Source organism: Pyrus communis, chromosome 9 (genome assembly GCF_963583255.1).
Source record: "Pyrus communis chromosome 9, drPyrComm1.1, whole genome shotgun sequence".
NCBI lineage: Eukaryota > Viridiplantae > Streptophyta > Magnoliopsida > Rosales > Rosaceae > Pyrus > Pyrus communis.
Window position 1 is genome coordinate 9232623 of NC_084811.1, and position 21741 is coordinate 9254363.

General features: G+C 37.0%; 2 protein-coding genes across 4 annotated transcripts; both read right to left on the reverse strand.

The window, feature by feature from the left end:
* Nucleotides 1-544: 544 nt before the first annotated feature.
* On the reverse strand, nt 545-8460 carry LOC137744342 (spindle assembly checkpoint component MAD1-like). Its single transcript, XM_068484179.1, has 18 exons — nt 8119-8460; nt 7396-7617; nt 7219-7314; nt 6683-6735; nt 6346-6442; nt 5661-5734; nt 5268-5385; nt 4602-4712; nt 4135-4211; nt 3686-3752; nt 3049-3114; nt 2618-2725; nt 2349-2479; nt 2062-2128; nt 1886-1950; nt 1724-1814; nt 1520-1590; nt 545-1411 (listed from the first exon to the last, which is right to left on the reverse strand). The coding sequence occupies exons 1-18, from the start codon at nt 8266-8268 to the stop codon at nt 832-834; spliced, it is 2244 nt and encodes a 747-aa protein (XP_068340280.1). The 5' UTR covers nt 8269-8460; the 3' UTR covers nt 545-831.
* A 1984-nt stretch (nt 8461-10444) lies between these two features.
* Nucleotides 10445-16253, reverse strand: LOC137745761 (phosphatidate phosphatase PAH1-like). 3 transcript variants are annotated; one of them, XM_068485767.1, is made up of 11 exons: nt 15945-16253; nt 13882-15510; nt 13207-13787; nt 13032-13105; nt 12657-12741; nt 12387-12473; nt 12132-12204; nt 11490-11533; nt 11254-11382; nt 11060-11161; nt 10445-10943 (listed from the first exon to the last, which is right to left on the reverse strand). In XM_068485767.1, exons 2-11 carry the CDS (start codon nt 15395-15397, stop codon nt 10818-10820), a joined length of 2817 nt encoding a protein of 938 aa, XP_068341868.1. In that variant the 5' UTR covers nt 15398-15510; nt 15945-16253; the 3' UTR covers nt 10445-10817. The 3 variants fall into 3 exon arrangements, with proteins under 3 accessions (XP_068341868.1, XP_068341867.1, XP_068341869.1); XM_068485766.1 differs by having other exon boundaries at nt 10446-10943; nt 15940-16252; XM_068485768.1 differs by having other exon boundaries at nt 10449-10947; nt 15940-16249.
* Nucleotides 16254-21741: the final 5488 nt, after the last annotated feature.

The following is a 21741-nucleotide window of genomic DNA, read 5'->3' on the forward strand; positions in this document are numbered from 1 at the left end:
TCTGACTGCAGGTTGTTGAAATACCAGCCACAACAATCTTAGCATCAACCTCCTCCTGCAAGGAAATGAAGTTAAACTTAAAACATATCAATCTGGGAACACATGTAAATGAAAATTAGGGTTGTCTAACTTTGTATTTATTTGGTGGTAAAACTACTGTAGAATAAGATTATTAAATGAAAAAAAAAACAACTATTTTTTATAGATAAAAAGGAGAAGACTAAAAAGGAAATAAAAAAACATGTCCCAAATTTGAAAAAACATGTAAAAAGTCTTTGGTGTAATTTTAAGAAATAAAGTTAGTTAATAGACACCAATCATTGGTGGTTGATTTCTTAAGGCTACTGATATCAGTGGCATCCCACTATAAAGCCACCAAAAAATAGTAAGAGTAGCAGCTTTATATCTATGGCCACCAATTGCAAAAGGTGTGCAAAAAATGATGTGCAATGAGCATAATTCTAGTATTGGCACGTCAAAACTGATTGGAGTCTTTGGAAAGGTAAAAATCAGCTTGAAATAATTTTACAGTTCAGTATCCACACGAGAATATAGTTCACTTTTAACTTTTAAGGTATTATCTACATCTTCAAATGATCAAAGAATTCACACAGCATCAAGAGACCTAAGCAACTCCAATGTTTGTCAACTATATATTTACAACCTATGAAGAGTGTCGTCTGTAGATACATAGCGTTACATCTCACGTCGAAAGAGACCTACTAATTTGCTTCTTCAACAAGAAATGTCATAAACCTGCAATGGTATAAGATCAATATGCACTGGTAATGCATATTCCACCGTATGAATTTGGCATACATATGTTGGTGGTCAGCTAGTTCTTTTCATTTCCTTTTCGAGTTCATCAAACACCATATCGCTAATCTCATCCGCTGAGATTTCTTTGACAAACTTCCCAAGTTCTGGCTGTAGTTTTGCCAGTTCTTCATTTACTTCATACTTTTTAAGTTCTAGAGTCTCAGTGGTCGTTGGATTGGCCTTCCCAATGTCAGGGTCTAGTTTTGGCAACTCTTCCTTCATGTCTAGTGTATTTGCCCCCTTGATGAAGGAAGAATTGGAGACTTCATCCTGTTTGAGTTCTGGAGTCCCGGTGGTCAACAGGTTGGTCTTACCAAGTTCCGGCCCTAGCTTCATATCTTCCTTTGGGTCCAGTGTCTCCCCCTTAGTTGAGGAAGAATTGGAAACTTCATCCTGTTTGAGTTCTGGAGTCCCGGTTGTCAATGGAGAGTTAGCGGTAGGAGACAGACTTGAACTGGCCCTATCACTAGAGGGCGTCTCTGGTCTTCGTGGTGAAGCTTCAATCTCCAATATTGGTCTGTCAATGGATTCAAATTCGTCTTTCAAATTTTTGATGGCATCAAAGAGTCCTTTGACCTTCTGATCATCTCTCCTGAATCAAGAAAACACCGTGTATTCATCCATATAAGAGGAATGAAGTTATAAGCATAAAAGCACCGCACCTAATGGCAGTAGGGAAAATGACAGCACTTACAACTACCTGAAAATGCCTTCGGTTTGAACGTAGAATTGCTTTTTCATGGTATCCACTACACTTAAGGTAATCAGAAACTGGAAAATGACCAAAGAAGCATAGATTGAGGAATATTTCCCTTATTAACGAAAAACACATAATGAATTCCATTAAGCACTAATTCAGACAATAGATAATATTAGCAAAAAACAGGGGAAGATTTATGCATACCTTGGCTTCCATGTCCACATAATCCTCTTCAAGATTTTTCCTTGGGTTACTTTCTTTTGAACCTCCATCATCTATGCCAGTTATATTTGCTCTGATGTAAATGAATAATCAGAGGCTTTATCTAACGGTGTAAAAACAGCTAAGAGAGAAACAGAAAATTACCCTTTACTTGAGTTCAAGCACTCCACAAGAGTCCTGATGCGAGTGATTGAAGATCCCAAGGTTTCCTAATTGCGATACAAGAGAGACACGCCAATGAGGTGGAAAAAAAATGTAACAGATAACAAGCGAATATGATGCAGTATTTAAAAACAACTATCAATGAAGAAAAGTATTACCTTGTAAGCAGAGAGAAGTTGGATTACCAAATTCACAAAATAGTCTCCATATCTCTCCAGTTCGCCACTTGAACATGAAAGAACCAAGTATCATAATCACCGAATATGTTAACTCATCATCCACTACAGGATGGACACAACAATGCAGGTACGCTAATCATTAAATATCTCGTATCACAAAATATTAATTCCATTTCCAGTTTTATGAATACATTAATTTGACGTAGTACGTTGAGAATCTTGGTATCAAATTAATTGGCTGATCAGTGTAAATGAGATCTACATACTTGACCTGCTTCTCCTTTTGATGCGTGTATGAGGATTGCAGAACCCAGGTATCTTCCAAAAAACTAATCCACGTATTGACCACATCAACTTCTGCTTTACATGAATCAACAGATCTTGATAGCTCATCTTCCTGTCATTAAAGAAAACAAATATAAAAAGATACTTCCATAGCGAACCATCAAATGTTCATCCAATTTAGAGCTGAAAAAACCATACGTAACGTATGCATTCTGAATTCAAACTAAGGCATAATAAAAAACCTGTATACCTTTGCTTTTATGTGTACAAGAATCTGATTGCTTGCTTCATCAAATTGCTCTCTTTCTTCCCTTGCATTGTGAAGGCGTGCACGAACGGCATTCAATGTGATAATCACCTATAAAACAACGTTCAGCTGTATATCTAATCCCAGCAAAAGTTTGTGAAAAACAAAACTCAACAGGACTCATTTTATAGACTATAGAATTGGCAGGAGTGACATTTGATATTCAGCTCTACTGATGTTCAACAACAAAAAATGCATACGGACGATTTACTGTCAGGTGATCGTGATAATCAATATGGATAGTTCAGATTACATGTTACCTAGAAGCCGAGAACTAACAATCAATTAAACAGTATTGGAAATGACTGCCATCTCCTAGAGTGCATGTTTTCTTGAAAGCATAAAAAGAGTGATATAAGAAACAGAGGAGGAACCTTTTTCAATTCACTTTGGAGTTCTTCTCTTTGCCTCTCAAGTTTTCCGATCTCTGCTGCCAGTTCCTGAAAAATTTACTAAAATTTGTATACCTCAACAATTCAACCGAACACATTTATTTCGATAAACAGTCCACTACAGACCGTAGGCCAAAACCATATACGACTTATAATTTAACAGTCCACCAAGCAAAAGATGTCATTTATCTAAAGTTAAACTTCTATAAATTAATGCCTTAGGAGTTACGAGCAAGGAAAATCTATTAATTTAGCGAATACTAAATAATCAATAAAATAATAATATTAATTAACAACTTATTAATTTGTCAAGGTATCCCTTGTTTGTTTTTTTAAGTATTGTACCTTATATTTAGTTTCTCGCTTTACCAAGTAACAATTCTACGTATTTATTTAACCAATTAAAATTCATAAATCTACTTATTTTTCCCAAAATAGATTGCACATTGTTCAACGCACTACATTATTTCCTTTTATGAACTTTTAGCCATGGGTATGAAAACTAGGGGGAACTTTGCAGTTTTTATTTAAGCATCAGACTAATTTGGCACATGCCATTGTAGCAATACTCCAACGACAAGGTTAATTGGACGAAAATAAGTCCCTTGAGGCAGCATACCTTCTCAATTTGGCTTACTTCATTAGCTTTAGCTACACGAAAACTTAGTGCTTCTTCTTTCTGAAACCTGCTTGAAGTATCGAAGGAACAAAAAAGCCAACCCTGATTAAGAAAACGCTATATGCTCAAAATTTAACATTTTCCATGTCAGATAGCAATTAATCAAAGATCATACTGGAGATGCATGCCCCAACATGCACCAAACAAGTACTGATCCCAAAGTGAACTATCCCTTTATAAAATAACAAGCAATCCTAATTCACCTAAGAAATATTGACGAGTACTGGACGCCCCTACTGATGAAAAAACAGTTATCGGGTATGCTCAGTCATGACGAAAAACTATCTTCACAAAGGATGTGATTAAAAAAAAAAAAAACATGGAAACATACATACATACACTAGCACCTATAAACACAAGAAAATATCTTTTAAGATAGTATTTGAAACCTGTGGTCTGAAATGCGCTTTTCAGCTTGTGAAGTGGAGTTGGCAAGAGATTCTGATAATATTTTCAATTTCTCAACCTGGAAGAAGACTTAGAACACCGCAGTTAAATACTAATAAGAGAAGTTCTGACCCAAGAATATGGGGTCTAATTTCCTACACACGTGCAATTGCCTTCAAGTGGCACAGCTAAGCTTCTTACGCAGCAACCATAAGTACACATAAAGAGTATTAAAAAAAAAAATCTAAAATAATTTTAGATAAACTTTTGTAAAACGACTGCCTAGTTCTTCAGACTGTTTCTCTAGAATGGTTCAAGATGCAGCTAGTTTCCATACATACCAAGAAATGTTTCAGAATTTGTTAACCCTGAATCAGTCTAAAAATTGGGAACTAGTTGTCAGTTCAACTTTGGTGACAGTTCAAAGAAGAGGGGAAGGGACGGGGTTGATATAGCACGGAATTTAGACCTTTTCAGAATGCAGCTCGGGTGAGTCCCCATTGCCCAATGATTTCTTCTTTAGTAACAGATCCTCCAACCTGGAACAGAGTTGAATTTCCACAAGTGCATCTTTTAAATTCTGCAAGGAAATCAGAGCTTTCAGTGATTTGCACTTAACTACCACAATTCCTTATTAAAATCATCACAATGCAACTGCATCTATAAGAATTATCAGTTAGCTGCCTGAACTATGCAGCTACTTTGGCACAGCTGTACTAAATCTAAACCCTAAGTACCCTATGCACATTCTTTTTTACTTCTTCTAAAAATTGGTTGAGCACAATCCGTGGACTCATAAGATATAACAAGATAATACATATGTTTATGTTTATGTTTATGCTTTTTGATGTGTAAAGAAATGGGAATACATTGGATGTGAAAATTTTGTTATAGAAGGACAGATAAATCAAAACAAAAGTTAGAAAAAATATGCACATAAGAAAAGAGATGTCTTCCCAAAGTCAAAATAAAAGTTGGAAACACGAATAAAATCATCTTCATTAAAGCCTCCATGTATGGGCTGTGTATCTGCATGTGTGCGTGAAACTCCAAACAAATGTGAGTGGATTTGCATACATGGATGAACATACATACATATTTAGTGTATCTGCATAAATAAGAAGATCAAGCTTACCTCTATTGTCGCATTTCTTTCCTTCTCAGATGATTTTTCACAACCTTCACTCAGGGGCTTCTGGTGTGCCATCAATTTATCAAGTTCTTCCCTGATACTGCAGGCTTCAGCATCTATTCTGAGAGCACAGAACAGATCACCAAAACATGTGGAGAAAAAGATGAGGTGAATCAACATTCACTAAAGGAGATCAATACAGGGTAAGCAAAACCTTCCCATACATAATCAACCACCAAAGACAACCAAAATGAAATGGTATAGAAAGACAATTACAAAATCACAATACACCTCCAATAGAACAGTCATTTTCATTCCATATATCTCTTAGCGCTTATGTCAATGCCCAGACATGCAACAATGAAAAAGGAAAGAAAAATGTTCATCAATGACCACCTTGCAAGATCTGCATTTATTTTCAGCCCTGCAATTGCACCTTGAGCAAATTGGAGCAATTCTTCTCGCTTTATCTGAAAAGAGAAGTAAAAAGTAAATTGGAGAAGATAAGGGATGGGATGAATGCGCTAAAATCGAAATTTTTTAGTTTGCAACATGATTGTGTAATGTTAAAAATGCAGCTCTTTTTTATTAAAGCTATGGAATAATCTGGAAAGTTAAAAACATGGTCAATCATGTAGCGAGAAAACCATGCTATGCCATACGGAAGATGGTAGTTCGAGAACATGAGAAAAAAGGGAACAATTTGTTGGGGACTTGAGCATTCAAATGATAATAATATACCAATTTTAACAATAAGAACCTTAAATCATTAAACCTTGGATTGGATTGAGACACGAAAATCTCAAGCACAACGTTAATTTTTCTTAGATCATAAATCAAGGGACCGGAAACTTGTACCAAATTGTAGCAAACTTAATGGTTCCATTGGCTAAATGAGCTACCTAGTACCATTTGGAGTACAGGCTCAGGTCTTGAAATTTATATGGCCCTTTGCAAAAGCTGAATATATGGACCCCTTTTAGGTGCCTGATATCAATAGTATTTAGAGGCATACAGTCTAAATCAACCCTGTGTAAATGTGCATGCTGTCATGCTGAAGACATGCATACCCCGTCCTTACCAGTACTTCATCTTGATAGTATGAAAGTGCAATTGCCAAATTCTGTACGCTGCTCATTACTACAATATGTACTTCCTTCCCTCCTGTGAGACAGAGCCTGTATATAACCATAAAAGAAAATTCACGTAATAAATACTATTCAAATAACATTATCTGCAAAAGTGATCTTTAAATAAATTAACAATCTTTCTTAAATTTTTTTTTGGTCAACCAAATATAAGTTTCTTATCCTTGTCATCGACCACAAATGAAACTTCAAGGACCTAAGTTATCCCAAACAAGTACTAATAATAATAATCGGCCATTATGAGAAGATTTGAAGAGTGAGAAAAATCACCCATATATCTCCAAAAGTAGTGAAACTTCTTCCTCATTTGGTTCTTCAAGAATCTGAGTCATACAAAAGAGTTAACCTGCGGTTAAACTCCCTGGATCAGCAAATACAAAGCCAAGCCACTGTATGCGGAAAGTCAAGGGAAAGCTAAAAGGATGGAAAATCTAGATATCATACTTCTACTACTTTTCAAGCGGGTTAGAAGGAGAAGGAAGAAATCCTAACCATTAAAAGCAGTTATTATAATTGTGTATATAATTCAAACAGCGCTTATCTCTAATTATAATGCAATTATTATGCACATGTTGATGACGCCCGATTATTATATAATCCGGTGCTCTATTCGATCACTATTCATATATTCACTAGGGATCAGCCTTGTAGTTGGTAAAAGAAAATAAACACTGCCTTCTAATTCTATGTCAACCAAGTATATATAGTGAAATCTCACTCATCGTACATACGCCAAACACTCATCGTTTACAAGGAGATTGTTATCGAGCCTATTGAAAGCAAACAAGTATACTTTCTCAACTTACCATGGACAATGTTATGCCTTCAAGAGCTTGGCTATGAAGAAAGACATCACGAAAAGTTTTCAGTTCATCACCAGCATCAGAATCTACGTAATAAACCTGTCGTAAACATTAACCCAAGAATTACAAAAGAGCAACTAAAAACAACACCATAGAAAACAAAGTGCAGGGTTTACTCACCAGGGTAGGTTTTCTTGGGGAATCTGTGGACTCATCAGAATTAAGGTGGTCTTCGGGACCCTTTTCATTACTCGCATTGTAAAGGGTGGACAATCTCTCAATTTCTTTAAGTGCAACCAACCACCTCCGCAGCAGCTGAACCCTTTCTACACCTCTACAAGAAACAGAAACTTCTTCCAATCTTTTCGCAGTGTGCTTAAAACTCTGTAAATTTCTCGGTCGCTGATTCACATAAATCATGTGAGCAAAACCCAAATTATAAGATAAATCACCAAACAAATAAATAAAGCAAATACGAAAGGGGAACTCATTTCTCCCCAAATAAATTGGGTGCGTTTGTGTACGTATTTCGAAAAAGCACTTCTTCTCGTAAGCATTTTTACTAAAAGTACTTTCGTTAAAAGCTTGTTAAACTGACTTTCACACTCTCCTTTTGTCCCTTATTCTCCCCTTATTCGTTCAATTTTACTAGAAACAAGAGGGCGAGTGCAAAGGAGAAAAGGGGAGTGCAAAAATCAATTTCCCAACCAAAATTCAATTGCTTTCTGAAAAGCAATTAGAAGTGTAGCAACTATAAATGCTTTTGGCCATTCTAATAAGCCTCCAAACACGCCCTCCATTTAAACAGAAAAAATGCGCAAAATGACATAATAAAGAAAGCGACTTGATTCAAATTTGAATTTTTTTTTTCAAACGGAAAACAAGTGAGTAAGGAAATCGTACAATGCGGTCAGGGAGGAGGAGTCTGGCACCGGCGACGGCATTGCCGGCGTGGAGGACGACAGTGTCCGCGTAGTTTCGTACGGTGCGGGTGAGGGTGTTGGTGGCCCCTGCTTCCACTGCCAGGTTCACCGCATTTCTAATCCACGACATGTCATCCGACGGACGCTCCCTTCTTTTTTTTTCTCGCTTTTTCTCTCACAATTTTCCCGCTCGCCAAACAAGTAGTAAACAGATCAATTTATGAAATTAGAGGAATAAATTAGTAATTAAATGGTGAAATTATGCTTAAGTTTGTTGAATTTGGGTTGATGAACATTGGAAGAGAGGAAGGAGGAGAAGAAGTCAAGCGATTCCTTTCGGGTGCAGAAATGAGACCAACGGTTTTTTCTGGTTTTAATTGGGAGCTCATTGCGCGGCATTGCCTTTTGTTTCGCTTCCTTATGCCTTTTCGGACTCTGAAATTACCAAACTACCCCCCACTTACCAATTGCACACGAGTTCTAGCATCGGACCGGAGGATTTCACGGAAGAAAACGCGCAATCTTTTACCCCCTTCGGCCACCTCCAACCCTAGGCTATGGGCTAAATTTCCTTTCAAAATTTCTCCCCAAACTCAATCCAACTCAAGGAAAAACTTTGGGCTAAATGCTAAATAGAGAATTGAGGCCATATTCCGCCCAAAATTTAGCCCAAAAGTCGGTGTGGGCCCCACCGAAGGGATTGCTTTCAGCGTTTGGGCGCCAAACGCAGCCCACAATGGCGCCTAACTCGCAAGGCTTCCGACCTCCAGGGACCCACCCACGTGGGCCTGTCGGCCACGTTCCACATGAGCCCCAACGGCTCCTTCCATCCAACAATCATAATCATCAGGCCGTTGGTTAATCCAACGGCCTAGATTCAAATTTCTTTTTTTTTTGTTTTTATATTTATATATTATTGAAACCAATGGCTGAGATCGAATATAATTAAATCTAACAGTAAAATAAAAGATCTAACGACCCAAATTTAAATCCAACAGCTAAAATAATAATAAAAAATTATTTAACTCAAAATTCACCCAAAAACTCTATAAATACCTATGTATTTGTTCAAACATCCACACAAAACTCAATTTTCTCCTACAATTCTTCCAATTTATCTTTCTACCATTTCTTTCCATTTCCAAATTTTTCAACATGGCAAGAGAGCATATTAGAGGTCGTAATTGGACCTGTGAGGAAGATGTTGCTTTATGCTTGGCATGGGCTTGTGTTAGCAAAGATAGTGCAGTTGGCACAAATCAAAATAAAAAGGTTTTGTGGGATAAAATCATTGCAAAGTTTCAAGAAAACTGCAACAGCGGAGGGCAGGATGGTGGTGGTGTTTATGATCGGTGGAAAACTATCAACAAAGCATGCACTTTATGGAAGGGAAGCTTGGAGAGAGCGTGGAAGGAGTGCCACAAAAATTGTGAGTTTTTTTCTTGATATTTTATTTGTCATGTGCATAATATTATTTTGCAACTAATTATTTTTATGTATTTTTTGCATACGGTGACAAAGCAATGGAAATTTACAAGACAAGAGTAACACCAAAAAAATTAAGTTTTTAAGTTGCAACATGCTTAGAACGTCCTCAAGGATTGTCCGATGTGGGGAACCGATGTTGACCAACAATGGGGAAGATTATTGATGAAAGTTGAAAGTTTGGTATTAAACAGTTTGTGAAAGTTGGTGAAAGTTGAAAATTTGGTGTTGAACGGATGGTGAAAGTTGAAAGTTTGGTGAAAGTTGAAGGCTTGCTTTGTGGAAAATTTAGTAATTTTTCAATATTTATCGGAATTTAAATATTTTTAGATTAAAATGTTCATAAAATTAATTTACGATAGTCTACATATTTATTTTTTTTTAATTTAATTTAAAAAAAATTAGCCTAAGTTCATTCTTTAATAATCCTGGGCTAAAATTTTAGGCCAAAATGGTTGGAGCAGAAAAACTGTTTATGGGCTAAAAGCTAAATTTTCCGAGCTAAAAAATTTGGCTTTTAACTCAAGGGTTGGAGATGGTCTTACGACGTCGTTCCGGGCTTAAAAATTAATTCTTGCTCTTTTTATCACTTTTTGTTTAGTTATTCATGACTGAATTCAATCATTTTAAAATTACTTTCAAATGAACACTTATTTGTCATTAAGAATTTAACTTATGTTTCTTGGTTGAACTTCATCATAAGAAATATACGAATCAAACTTTATATGCAAATTTTTAGCTTCATGATCAATACTCATGACTTTTAGTTTAGCAATTAATATTCAAGAATATTTAAATTAAATAACCGAAACTCCAACTGTGCCAAAGTCCAAGACCAATGCTCCAATACGGGAGTTCCGTAATGATTTTTCCTTTCTAACACGAAGTCATTCCAAATTATTCCAATTTACAGAAAAAGGAATTTCAACTTCGGCGCAAGGAACGAACAAACATACATTTGCAAAGTAAGTAATTCACTAATATAAAAGGAGAAGGGCAACGGGAGGGGCAAGAACTTTTATTCTTTAAGAAAGCTTTCTTTCCTATTAAAATTCGGAAATTCTAGTACAATGTCAATGGCTTGGATATTACACTAATAATACAACTGACCAAGAAAAGTAACCACCACTTCTATTGTGTGCATAGAATGGGGATGATCAGCAAGAATGTGGAGTGTTGTTATCTCTATTTCTTCTATAGCTCGTCGTCGAAGCCACCAACACCGACGTGTTTGGCCAAAGGGAGATGCTCTCTCGGCAAGTAACGTCCATCAGTCAATTTCCGGTAGTGGCACTTTCCAATAGTTCCACGAGTTGAAGTCTTCCTGCACATATGTCGAAAATCACGTTAGTTCATCATCAGCGATACATAAAAATCCAGAGTTAAAAGGCTTGGGATTATGTTTGGAGGAGAGCATGCAACGGAGTATAAGTTACCTGCTCAACCAATGAAGTGGGAGGAAACATGTCGTTGACAAGAGTGTGTAGAGATGTGTACGTCTTCACATCAACGGGATGATGGCTGATGGCTACCTCACCCTGCCAGTTAATGACAACGGTTTAGCCACATACGAAATATGCAATCCTCTTTAGTTTGTAAAAGCATCACCAGAAGATAATACGAAATATACCTTGGGATTGATTATGAATATTTTGCCCTTTGGAATCCCAATTTTCCTGTAGCTGAGCTCATCCGTGTCTCTATTTCCAAATCCTGCGTAGAATGGATTGTAATCGGCGGGGAAGAGTTTTTTAATGTCCTGCAATATATGATTTAGCATGCATCACAACCGTTAGAAGAAGGGGATACAATGCCAACCCAAAGTGTTCGAATTTGAACTCGAGCTTAACTTTTTTTGCTATTTACCTCTAAACAGGCAATTTTGAATTCATGTGGTGCTCTTCTTACAACTGCCATCAGCAAATATGAAAAAACAAACTGATCAGCACTAACTAAATAAATAATTTCGAAAATTAAAGCAGGCAGAATTCAAAATTGTGAGCAAATAAAGGAGCTATTTAGTATCTGGAAGTGGTGGTATGTTGTATAACGGATATAAACTATATCTTATTTGTCAAAGGCCGATGAAAGTAACAAATGACGATGAAGTCAGTACTGTCAAAGCCAAGTGAAACACATAAAGGAAACGTTCTCATATCCAAATCTACAGAGAACGTGATAGTCTCATCGTGTATCAATAGTGAACTGGAGAGCAAGAATGGTTGCTCGGTTTACAAAGGCTCCACATATAACCACAACACAGCCAATATGTGTTGATTTGATCCAAATCAACCTACCACCTTCTAAAATATCTAATTTGTGATAGATACTACACAAAATCTCTATGTTTGCGTTTCTCCATTGTTTAGTTTCCTTTTTGGTTTAATTTTCATAAAGATGTAATTCATGAGAAAAGCGGCCAGAACTAGTGTTACAGAGTGCGCAGCAAAAACATCATAATACAGTTATTTAATGCAAGCTGAACACAAATTACAAAGAAGACCTCACCTTCACGAAACAATGAAGGAAATAATCCATCGGGTGAGATAACAACAGGTCCATTGGGTAAAGCTTTTCCATCCTTCAAGTACAGAAGAGTAACCAAATTGGTTATGCAAATCATTCTATCAACAAAGCCTCGACAATCTCAACCCTATCAAGTCTAATATCTGCCCTTGATCACATGAAGGAGGTAAAGAACAAAATTTTGGTGTTGGATTAGAAGGAAAGGGAGACCAAAAACCAGGCTATTTATTAGCTTACCTGTTTTAGGTTGAGTAAAAAGCTTCTCGTTAGATATGCCTGTACGATTGCACGTGCACTCAAAAACAGTAGCTGATATCCATTTTCCTGTAGTGAAAGTAGGAATCAGTATTAGATACCCACCCACACAAAAAAAAAAGAAGCAAATCAGTCCATGACGATGTAAAAATGGAAAATAATTGCAATATTCCAACAATGACCTTAATGAACCTTGATTGAAAAATCAAGCTGATAACCTTAATTGATAAGTTATGCAGTCAAGAGATGTACCTTAATCGCAGAGAAAAGTCTAGACACACCAGTATGCGTCCAATCCTTTCCAACTAATGGCATGAACTGACCTAACACATCCGACCTGGAAAAATGCATCAAGGTGAAAAGTTTTATCATTAAACTAAGCAATAATATTATCATGATGCTAAAGTGTTCCTTTTTTTTTTTTTTTTTTTTTTTGTATATTTGAAATGCTTTATTTTTCATAGCTTTGCAGATTTCATGTGCTGTCCTATGATAGCCCAAAGGACTAATTTGTATGACTGTCCGTCACTAAACTACGTCTCTTATGGTTTTGCCCTTTGGCAATAGAAAGTTGCAGAAGCAATCGTATATAGCAATCCAAATCATATTACATGACACCAGCCTTACTTGGTAATAGTTCCGTCCACATCAGAAATTACAATTCTGGCATTCCATTTCCACAAGTAAATATGTGCATCAACCTGGTAAAAGATAAACATGGGTTAGCAGCTAAATGGTATAATATATAACTCTATCAGGCTGTATCTCAAAATATAGTTGAAACACCAGATGATTGGCAAACCTGTTGTGTCCCCCAAACCCTTGTAGAGAAACTGAAAGTTATCATATTTTGACCTTCTTTGAGATTTAAAGATGCTATCTGCTCGGTGGTGGGAACATTTGTCCTTACGAATTGCTTCTGGGGTAACTCAGGACTTGTTTCAACTTGGGAGTTCTGCAGACTAGATTCAGAATCAACAAATTCCTCCTCATTTGATGAATTACTGTCGGTGTGCTCAAGTGTTTTGACCCTCCTAAATGGAATGGGCCAGAGCCTCCATCTGCGTCCAGTAGGAGTGGAGGGCGTTCCTGGATCCTCATGCCTTGGCTTTTCTGAGCCATCTTGTTCGACAGGAATTGCATCCTCAGGCTCAACAGATAAATCTAGACTAAATACTGCGGTTCCAAGAACAGCAGGAGCTGCTTTTTCCCACGAAAAGTATCTTTCCCTGTATCTGACAATCAAATTTTCATTTTTCAAAATTGATTTTGCCGAAGTTATAAAATCCTCTGCAGATACACGATGTGCAGCAAAGGTTTCAGCAGCAGCTTTCACACCCATACCCGGACGAAGTTCATTCCCACAGAGAGAAATTTCAAACCCTGGAAATTGTAAGAAGAACAATCATTAATTGATTATAAAATCACGGAAAAATAGAGAGTTAAATAACAATTGGAGCCGGTAAGAGGTGCTTACTTATGCTTGAATGGACTTGTGTTTCTTCACTTGACGATTCTGTTGGGGGTTTTATTAGCTCATTTTGTGTTTCTTCGCTTGAAGATTCTGTTGGCGGTTCTATTAGCTCACTTTTACTGCATTCATCTCCACTTTCAGGTCTCTCAATCCCATCAACCGCTGCTGATGTACCACACTGTTCATCCTTCCAGTTCGGATCATTACTGACAGAATGTAAAGAAATGCTATCAATACTCATTTGTTCTGAAGAAGGCACAATCTTCTCAACTGATTCATTTCCAACTTCTAAATGTGGAGGTATATTGTTGTCGGGTGAAACAGAATTAAAAGTTGAAGATGCCTCAACATTATTTCTCAAGTCAACAGTAGCATCTTCAGTTCTATCAACCAGCGGAAGTGTCTCATGAGATATTTCTGGTGAACTCTGAACCCCCAATGAGGACCCCATATTTTCAACATCTTTCGCTTCATGTTTGGCCATTTGTTCTAGCTCCAAACAGCTCTTGGAAACCTCTGCCTTGTTAGTAGATGTGCCTTCTGAATAGCTATGCGTCTGAAGATCTCTTTCCTGTGTTGAAGTCTGCGTTTCTTGAGCTTGACAAGAATGTTCCCCTTCTCTTTCATCAACTTCTAACTGATATACAATAGCACTATCATCCGTCCGAACTCCACTAATATTACCAGAAGCAACACTACTTGTAGATGCATTCAGCTTACTGATATAATCAGCCCAAGCAGTTTCACCTGAACTAAACTCCTCATTGCCTTCACAGAAGTCCGCCTCTTCACCTGGGCCCAGATTGAATCGAGGTGTGTCTAACTCCACGCTTTCTGTGGTTTGTTCTGATGCTGAGATGGGAGCTGTCAATACATGACCATCCACACTCACCAATATAACTTCCGAGTTTAAATTCTGTGATTCCACAATATGCTCACTGTCCAAATTATCATATCGACTCGACCCAAACTCCGATAACTCAACAGAACCCTCTAGAGGAGATTGCTCATCTTGGAATTCATAGTACCTCCGATCAGCATCAGATTCTGCCCTCTCTATCCGGTTTACACCAAACGAATTGCGTTCCTCTCTCATTTCAACCACCACCGAATCAGAGACACTGTGCTCAAGTCTACGAATGTCATGACTCTGGCCATCACCATCCAAAGCATTATCCCCTTGTGCAGCTTCTAAATTGACAGAATCCTTGACAACCCCATTTGTCTCACTTACTTCACCCGACTCAACCTCCTTTATAAAGTAAGCCTCACCCGAGTTATCAAGATACATGTGGAAACTGGCATCAATGCCATTTACATTTATGCGGACCATCTTCTCCGCACCTTTGAGAACGCCCTGAAATTTACCAAACCGGACATACCAAGGCGTGCTCCTAAACGTCCCATCCTGCTGCTGAACCACAATAACATCAACAGCCCCACCGAACGGATGAAAAGGGGTGGCAACTGAGTAAACACCTTGGGAAATTAGGCTCCCAACTTTGCCAACCACATTCATCGGGTCAAACACTCAAATTAAACCCCACTTATCATCTAACCTCAAAGCTCTATATTCTTTCATACATTCATCGAAAACTCCGGTCCCGTGATCTTCTGATCTTTTTCCGGTATCTGCATAACATGCAACGGAATAAAAATCAAGCAAAATGGTTTCCGAATTGAAGAATCCACATAAATAGAAGCAACCAATGTCATCTAAAAGTGATTGAAAACCCTAACACCCTGTTTGGTTGCCAAGAAAATAAGTGGGAAAATCTATTCTACAATTCCCATCATTAAATTCGAAAGTTTTCGATGCAATCCGTACAATTTGAGCTCCAAGATGCTAAAAGGTCTCAAATTTGATTCCCTGCGATTTCTAATCTTCTCGGCAACCAAACAAACCAATAACGAGAATTCTCCAATGCATACGAAAATTAAACAATTCAATCAATGACCCAAATTGAGAAACTTAAAAACCCCACTTTAAAAAAACATAAATTGTATAAAATCGGAAAAAAAAAAAAAAAAAAAAAACAAGAACATTGTGATGGAATCAACCTGACGGGTTCGGATTGCAAAATTTTTGAAAAGATAGAGCAATCAGACAGCACAAAAGACTCGAACAAATTCCTCTATACGTCACCGTTTTCCTTCAATTTTGAATTTTTCCTTCTGGGTTTCTGTCCGCGATGGCTAATTGGGAAATCCAACCTCCGTCGTTTGAACACTTAGGCTTCCAAGTCTGGATTTCCGTCGCGAAGATTCGTCTGGATAAACAGGAAAAAACCAGAGACAGAAATTTTCATGGAGAAGCATTAAATAGGTAATCCTGGGAGTAAAATACCGAAGGGGTCCTGTGGGGTCGGGGAAATTGCATGGGGAGCTGCCGGCAGTGACGTGTAAATATCGGGATTAGGATAAGGGTATTTCGGGAATTCGGTTTGTTTACTTCGCTAGTCAGATGTCGCGTCGCCAGGTTATAACGGGTAGAGAGAGAAAGTGGGTCGGACCACCACGTCGGAATGATACAAGTCTTTGTCCCGAAGTGAACAAAATTGTAGCACGTTTCTCATCAGTTTTTCCATCGTGCCCTCTAAACCTCACATTTTTATTCAATTTATCTTTTTGTTTTGTTTAGGTTGAGATGCTGTTTTTGTTTTCACTATTGTTATGGCATGTCAGGTTGGTTAGACATGAGTTGGTAGGAGTGGGATTCTTTTTGGTTTGGGTTATATGGCCTGAGGTTGAAGCCAATGAAAGTAAGAGCAACTCCACCCCAAGCAATCTCCTAAGTTAGGTTAATGGGCAATTCAATTCCCCAGCCCACCCCCCCCTCCAAAACAAGCTCCTGCCCTTCCCAATAACCAGGGCTCCAGGGGAGCACGACAAAGCCACCAGCCTCGAATTGTCTAGCTCAACGACTGGCCAGAGTGACGTTAGACTGATGTTATGGTGGCGTCAACCATGATTTTTAATTTTATTTAGCCAGGCGTGTGCAATTCACGCACGAGGAAATGCGAGCCGGCTGGTAGGACTGCAGCACTGCAGCACTGGAGCCTGCACTGCAACGCACTAACCCTCTCAATCGTTCGATCTACACAGGATTCTATCCTACGATCCAGATTTTTTTCAACTAAAAAATAAAAGAAAAATCTGAAACAATCACTTTTGACTTTTTGGGCAACATGGCACAATGTGTTGGATTACAAAAAAAATGTAATACGGAAAAATTGTTTAAAAAAATACAAAAAAAATAAATATATATTCAATGGTGCTATTGGGCAATCCACAAAAATTGTACTTTCTTAATGATATAGGCATGACGAGATTGGTTAAAAATCTATCCAAAATTGAAAATAAAGTTATCGTTTGTTATTTTATAAATAAAAAAATGATATTCTAATACGAATTGCCTAGCCTATTTAGTTTAAAGGTGGATATGCACTTGGATAATTAGAGTTCACTAAAGGCAGTTAATGTGCACTTTGGGGGATTGGATTGCCTATAGCCCAAGATATATTTAAGGGGGGGAGTTGCTCTAAAGTCGTAGTTCTGGTTGGTTTTTTTTTTTTTTTTTTTTTTTTTTTTTTGTCAAACTAATTTCCTTTTATTAAATAAAAAGACTAGTACTAGGAATAGAGAGCTCAAAAGGCAGCTCATAATTAAATAAATAAACCTTAAAAAGAGCCAGTTGAAAAACAACAAAAACCCTTAAAATTGGAAAGGAAACCAACAGCCACCACCAAGCTAGACGCGCCTCCATCGCAAGGCCCCCACCACCAAGAGAACGAGCCAACAAAAAAATTGGGTCAACAAAAAATGGGGGTGAACAAGCCACCTGCGCAACAAGTGCTCCCATAATCCTACCAAATAATGTTAACAACACTTTAACAACTACCCAAAACTCAAGTGTGTCGCCAAGGAGAAGCATTTGGGCCAAGTAGCAATGTTTGGGGGTTGAGGACGTGCGATATAAAGTAGCATCGGAGCAAGAGATGTGCATGAATACGCAAATCTAAGACAAGCTTAGGAATTGAGACAAAAACTCAAGGAAAGCGAAAAAGCAAGGTAGACACTAAAAAGGAAACAGAAAAGGAGGAGAAGTTGGATAGGAAGGCTGAAAAGGGGAAAGGAAAATGGGCTGTGATGCAGTAAGAGGGAAAGGGCAGAGAAGATGAGAAGGAAGGAGGAGGATTAGGGGAGGAGGTAGCAGGCTGCTACCGACCCCAAGCAGGAGCAAACGGTAGCAACTAAGAAATAGATCTAGGGTTTGTAGTTGGCCTTTCAGAGCTTGTTAGGGCGAAGGGTAAAATTATGTAGTGTCTCAGGTTGGTTTGATTAGCTTATAATGGTGTAGGTGTATAGTTAAAAGTTCATCTATAAATCTATATTACTAATTCATACACAATACTAATAGCATGTTTAATCGAAGGGGCAACATCATGGGCCATATAACATTACCTTTCTATTGGAAGCAGTGGATCCATTGACCAGATGGATAGGATTTTTCTCTTCAACTCACTGCGTTTTGGGTTCAAAATTTTCTCCTTCTTTTTAGTGTAAATCAACGTTAAATATCGCTTGTATTCAAATTTAATGTGTGTGTATATATGTACACACACGTATATTACCTTCTTTTATTGAATTAAACCACCTAAGCCACTCCATTTTTTATAGGGGTGTACTCAATTAAGAGTTTAAAGAATTTTAAAAGAGTGTACATATCTAGATACATTTTATCAAGATTTTAAATGAATTCATGAAAGACTATAGGTATTCAATCAAGATTTTAAAAGAGTGCATATAATTTTAAAGCAATCCTTGGAATTTCGAATTTAAAAGTAATTCATAAAATGTTGTGTATTCAATTAATATTTGATTTTATAGTATTCTAAGAGGGTGCATGAGTTTGAGACTCTCAAATCGAAGTGTATTCAATATTTATAAACATTTAAAAGTTCACCTTGTAATGAATAAAAAAAAATTATGACTTCAAAAAAGTCTACAAAAATCTTGTAGTATTCAATTATGACTTCTTTTTTTATTATTATAAAAATTCATATGCATTCAAGACTTCACTTATTTAAAGACTTTGAAACGGTCATGTATTTTGATAGAATTGGAATGCTTTTTTTTTTTTATTAAAAAAAATTCAAAACAAATTCAACATCTTCCCTTAAGATTTTAGTGGATCTCATTTTTCTCAATTCTTTGATGATATATTTTACTACCCACCATATTACTATGACTATATCTCCGCTATCCACCAGACCACCACCATAACCGTGTCACTCTTGTTGGATAAATATCAACAATCTGTGACAAATTTATATATGTTAATAATAAATGCGAATAAATATTTTACAGAATATAAACAGAATGCAATAATAATTAAGCAGATAAACAGAAGATCGAGGTTTGCATATCGCAATGTCCTTGAAACAGAAATTTCGTCCCTACTCAGTGTTTGTTGTTCTACGGACGTCTGCTTCACCAGGATTCAATGATCAAGTTAAAATTCTAGCACCGGAAAACTTAACTTCTACCGAATTTCTTTGTGGTTCTCTCAATAAGAATGCTTTGGATTGTAGAAGGAGATTTATGTTTTTCTGTGTTCTAAATGCCATGCAGATGGATGTGTGTGTATATATAGATATATTATATAATATGATTATGCCTGTTTGCAACATGTATGGAGAAATGATGCATCTGTTGGGAGATATCTTCTTAGATGGGTGTTTGCTTTCTGCATTCTTTCACCACTCTTTAGACTTCATCTGAAAAGATGAGTCTGTTGGTAAAAAATGAATAATTAATTAAATTCGAAAATAATTAATTAAATAATTTAATTATTAGAGCCCAAGCCCAAGAGCCCCAAGGCCCAATGCCCATTTTTTGATAATTAACTATATATTAATTAGTACACCTCAAAGCCCAGTCCTACGGGTGCGCCCAATTTTATTCTCCATAGTCCATCACTCCAATCACTTTCTATGAGGGACAAAACTGTATAAAGTGAGGGGACCTTTTGGTGGTGAGTAATGTGGAACAATGAAATTCTACTCAAAATTTCCAACAATACCTCACATTTGAGTTGAAATTTCATTCAAACACCACCAATTTACTTATAACACCCCACATTTGAATGCAAATGTATGACTAGGCTGCCTAAAACTGAGAGAGAATAGACAGGATATGCATAAGGTGAAGTGTCATTTGGACTTGAACTTACCTAGTGAAAACATATCAGGTTTACTTGGTGATGCAGTGGATGTGGAAGATCTTCAACTGTTCACTGCAGTAGTAAACCGAGACAATATGCTACACACATATCATGTCTGCCACATGTTAATTCATACGGTTATGTTCATTTTGTCCCTGAACAGATCCCGGAATTTGTAAAAGCTTTAGAAAATTTAGCCATTTCAATTATCATAAATGCGGCCCCATTTACTTCTATATAGGTGACATTAATTAATAATAGTTTGCCATATTTCTCTTGATAACAAGATATTAATGTCATTAAATGTATAAAACATAACCCCTCGAACTTCAACAAACAACACACATTTTATCATAAGAATTGGTAGGTTGTGTGTTCAACTTTTAAATCAAACTCAATCAGTTTGCCTATTGAACCCAAGACCCATCTTTTGATAAATAATTATATATATTAATTAGTACACCCCAAAGCCCAGCCCCAAGGATGAGCCCAATTTTATTCTTCATGGTCCATCACTCCAAACACTTTCAAAGCCTTATAAAGTAAGGGGACCTTTTAGTGGTGAGAAATGTGGGACAATGAAATTCTACTCAAAATTTCCAACAACTCTCTCTTATTTTCTCCCTCAACGCTTAACTCCCCATTTTCTCTAACCTATCATCTTCTATGTACATTAACACAGATGGATGCCACCACCAACTCACGGTTTTCCGATGAAAATCCGATCAATTCCTCGTCGGATTGGATGAGAGTAGGACCACGGATCACTTCCCCTTCATCCTGAGGTTCTGATTCGAGCATGGGAGGCTCAAATATGCCTCAATTTCGTGAGAACCACAAACACAATTTTGGGCTATCAAGCTCAAGCCGTTCTCATGCCATTATCCGGCCACGACTTGGCCTAAAAATGGTATATTTCTATTCCTTGTTCTTTGATCTTCTTTTTGAGATAAATTTCATGTGTTTTGGTAAAGATTTGAGGTTGAACAGAACATAAATTTTCCCGACCTTCTTCCTTGCAAGATTCGACGGTTGCAGCAGTGCAACCTATGGTTGAGGGATGAAGAAAGAGACATGAGTTCGGAGAGAAGGGAGTGTTTGAGGGAGAAAGAGAGAGATTGGGGATAGGTGCCCACAAAATTATTTTTTTAATTAAATTAAGTTGTTAAATAAATATGAGGCCAACAAATTTTTTTTTCAATTAAATTTAATTGTTAAATAAATAAAAATAATTTATTATTTATTAATTTTTATTCTAGTTGGCGAATGAGTGGACTCCGCTCCTTCTACGTCAGCATTTGACAGAAAAATTAACGGATGTATGACATTGTAACAATTTTATATGACATTGCAATATTTAAAATATAAAGTATGAGATTATTGTGTAATTCATAATTAAAGTAATTTTGTGTAATTTACTTAAAATAAATAGGACAGAAAATTTCTGAATTTTTCAAAGAAAAAAAATACATGGTACAAACAAAGAACCAGAAATGAAAGTTTACCCATTTTCTCCGCGAGTCCACGTAACAGAGAACCAGAAATGGGCCTGACGGCCAACTGGGCTTCATTTCGGCCCATAAGAAGGGGGCAATATGGTTAACTAAAAGAAATCTTAATATCCACGCCACCACATA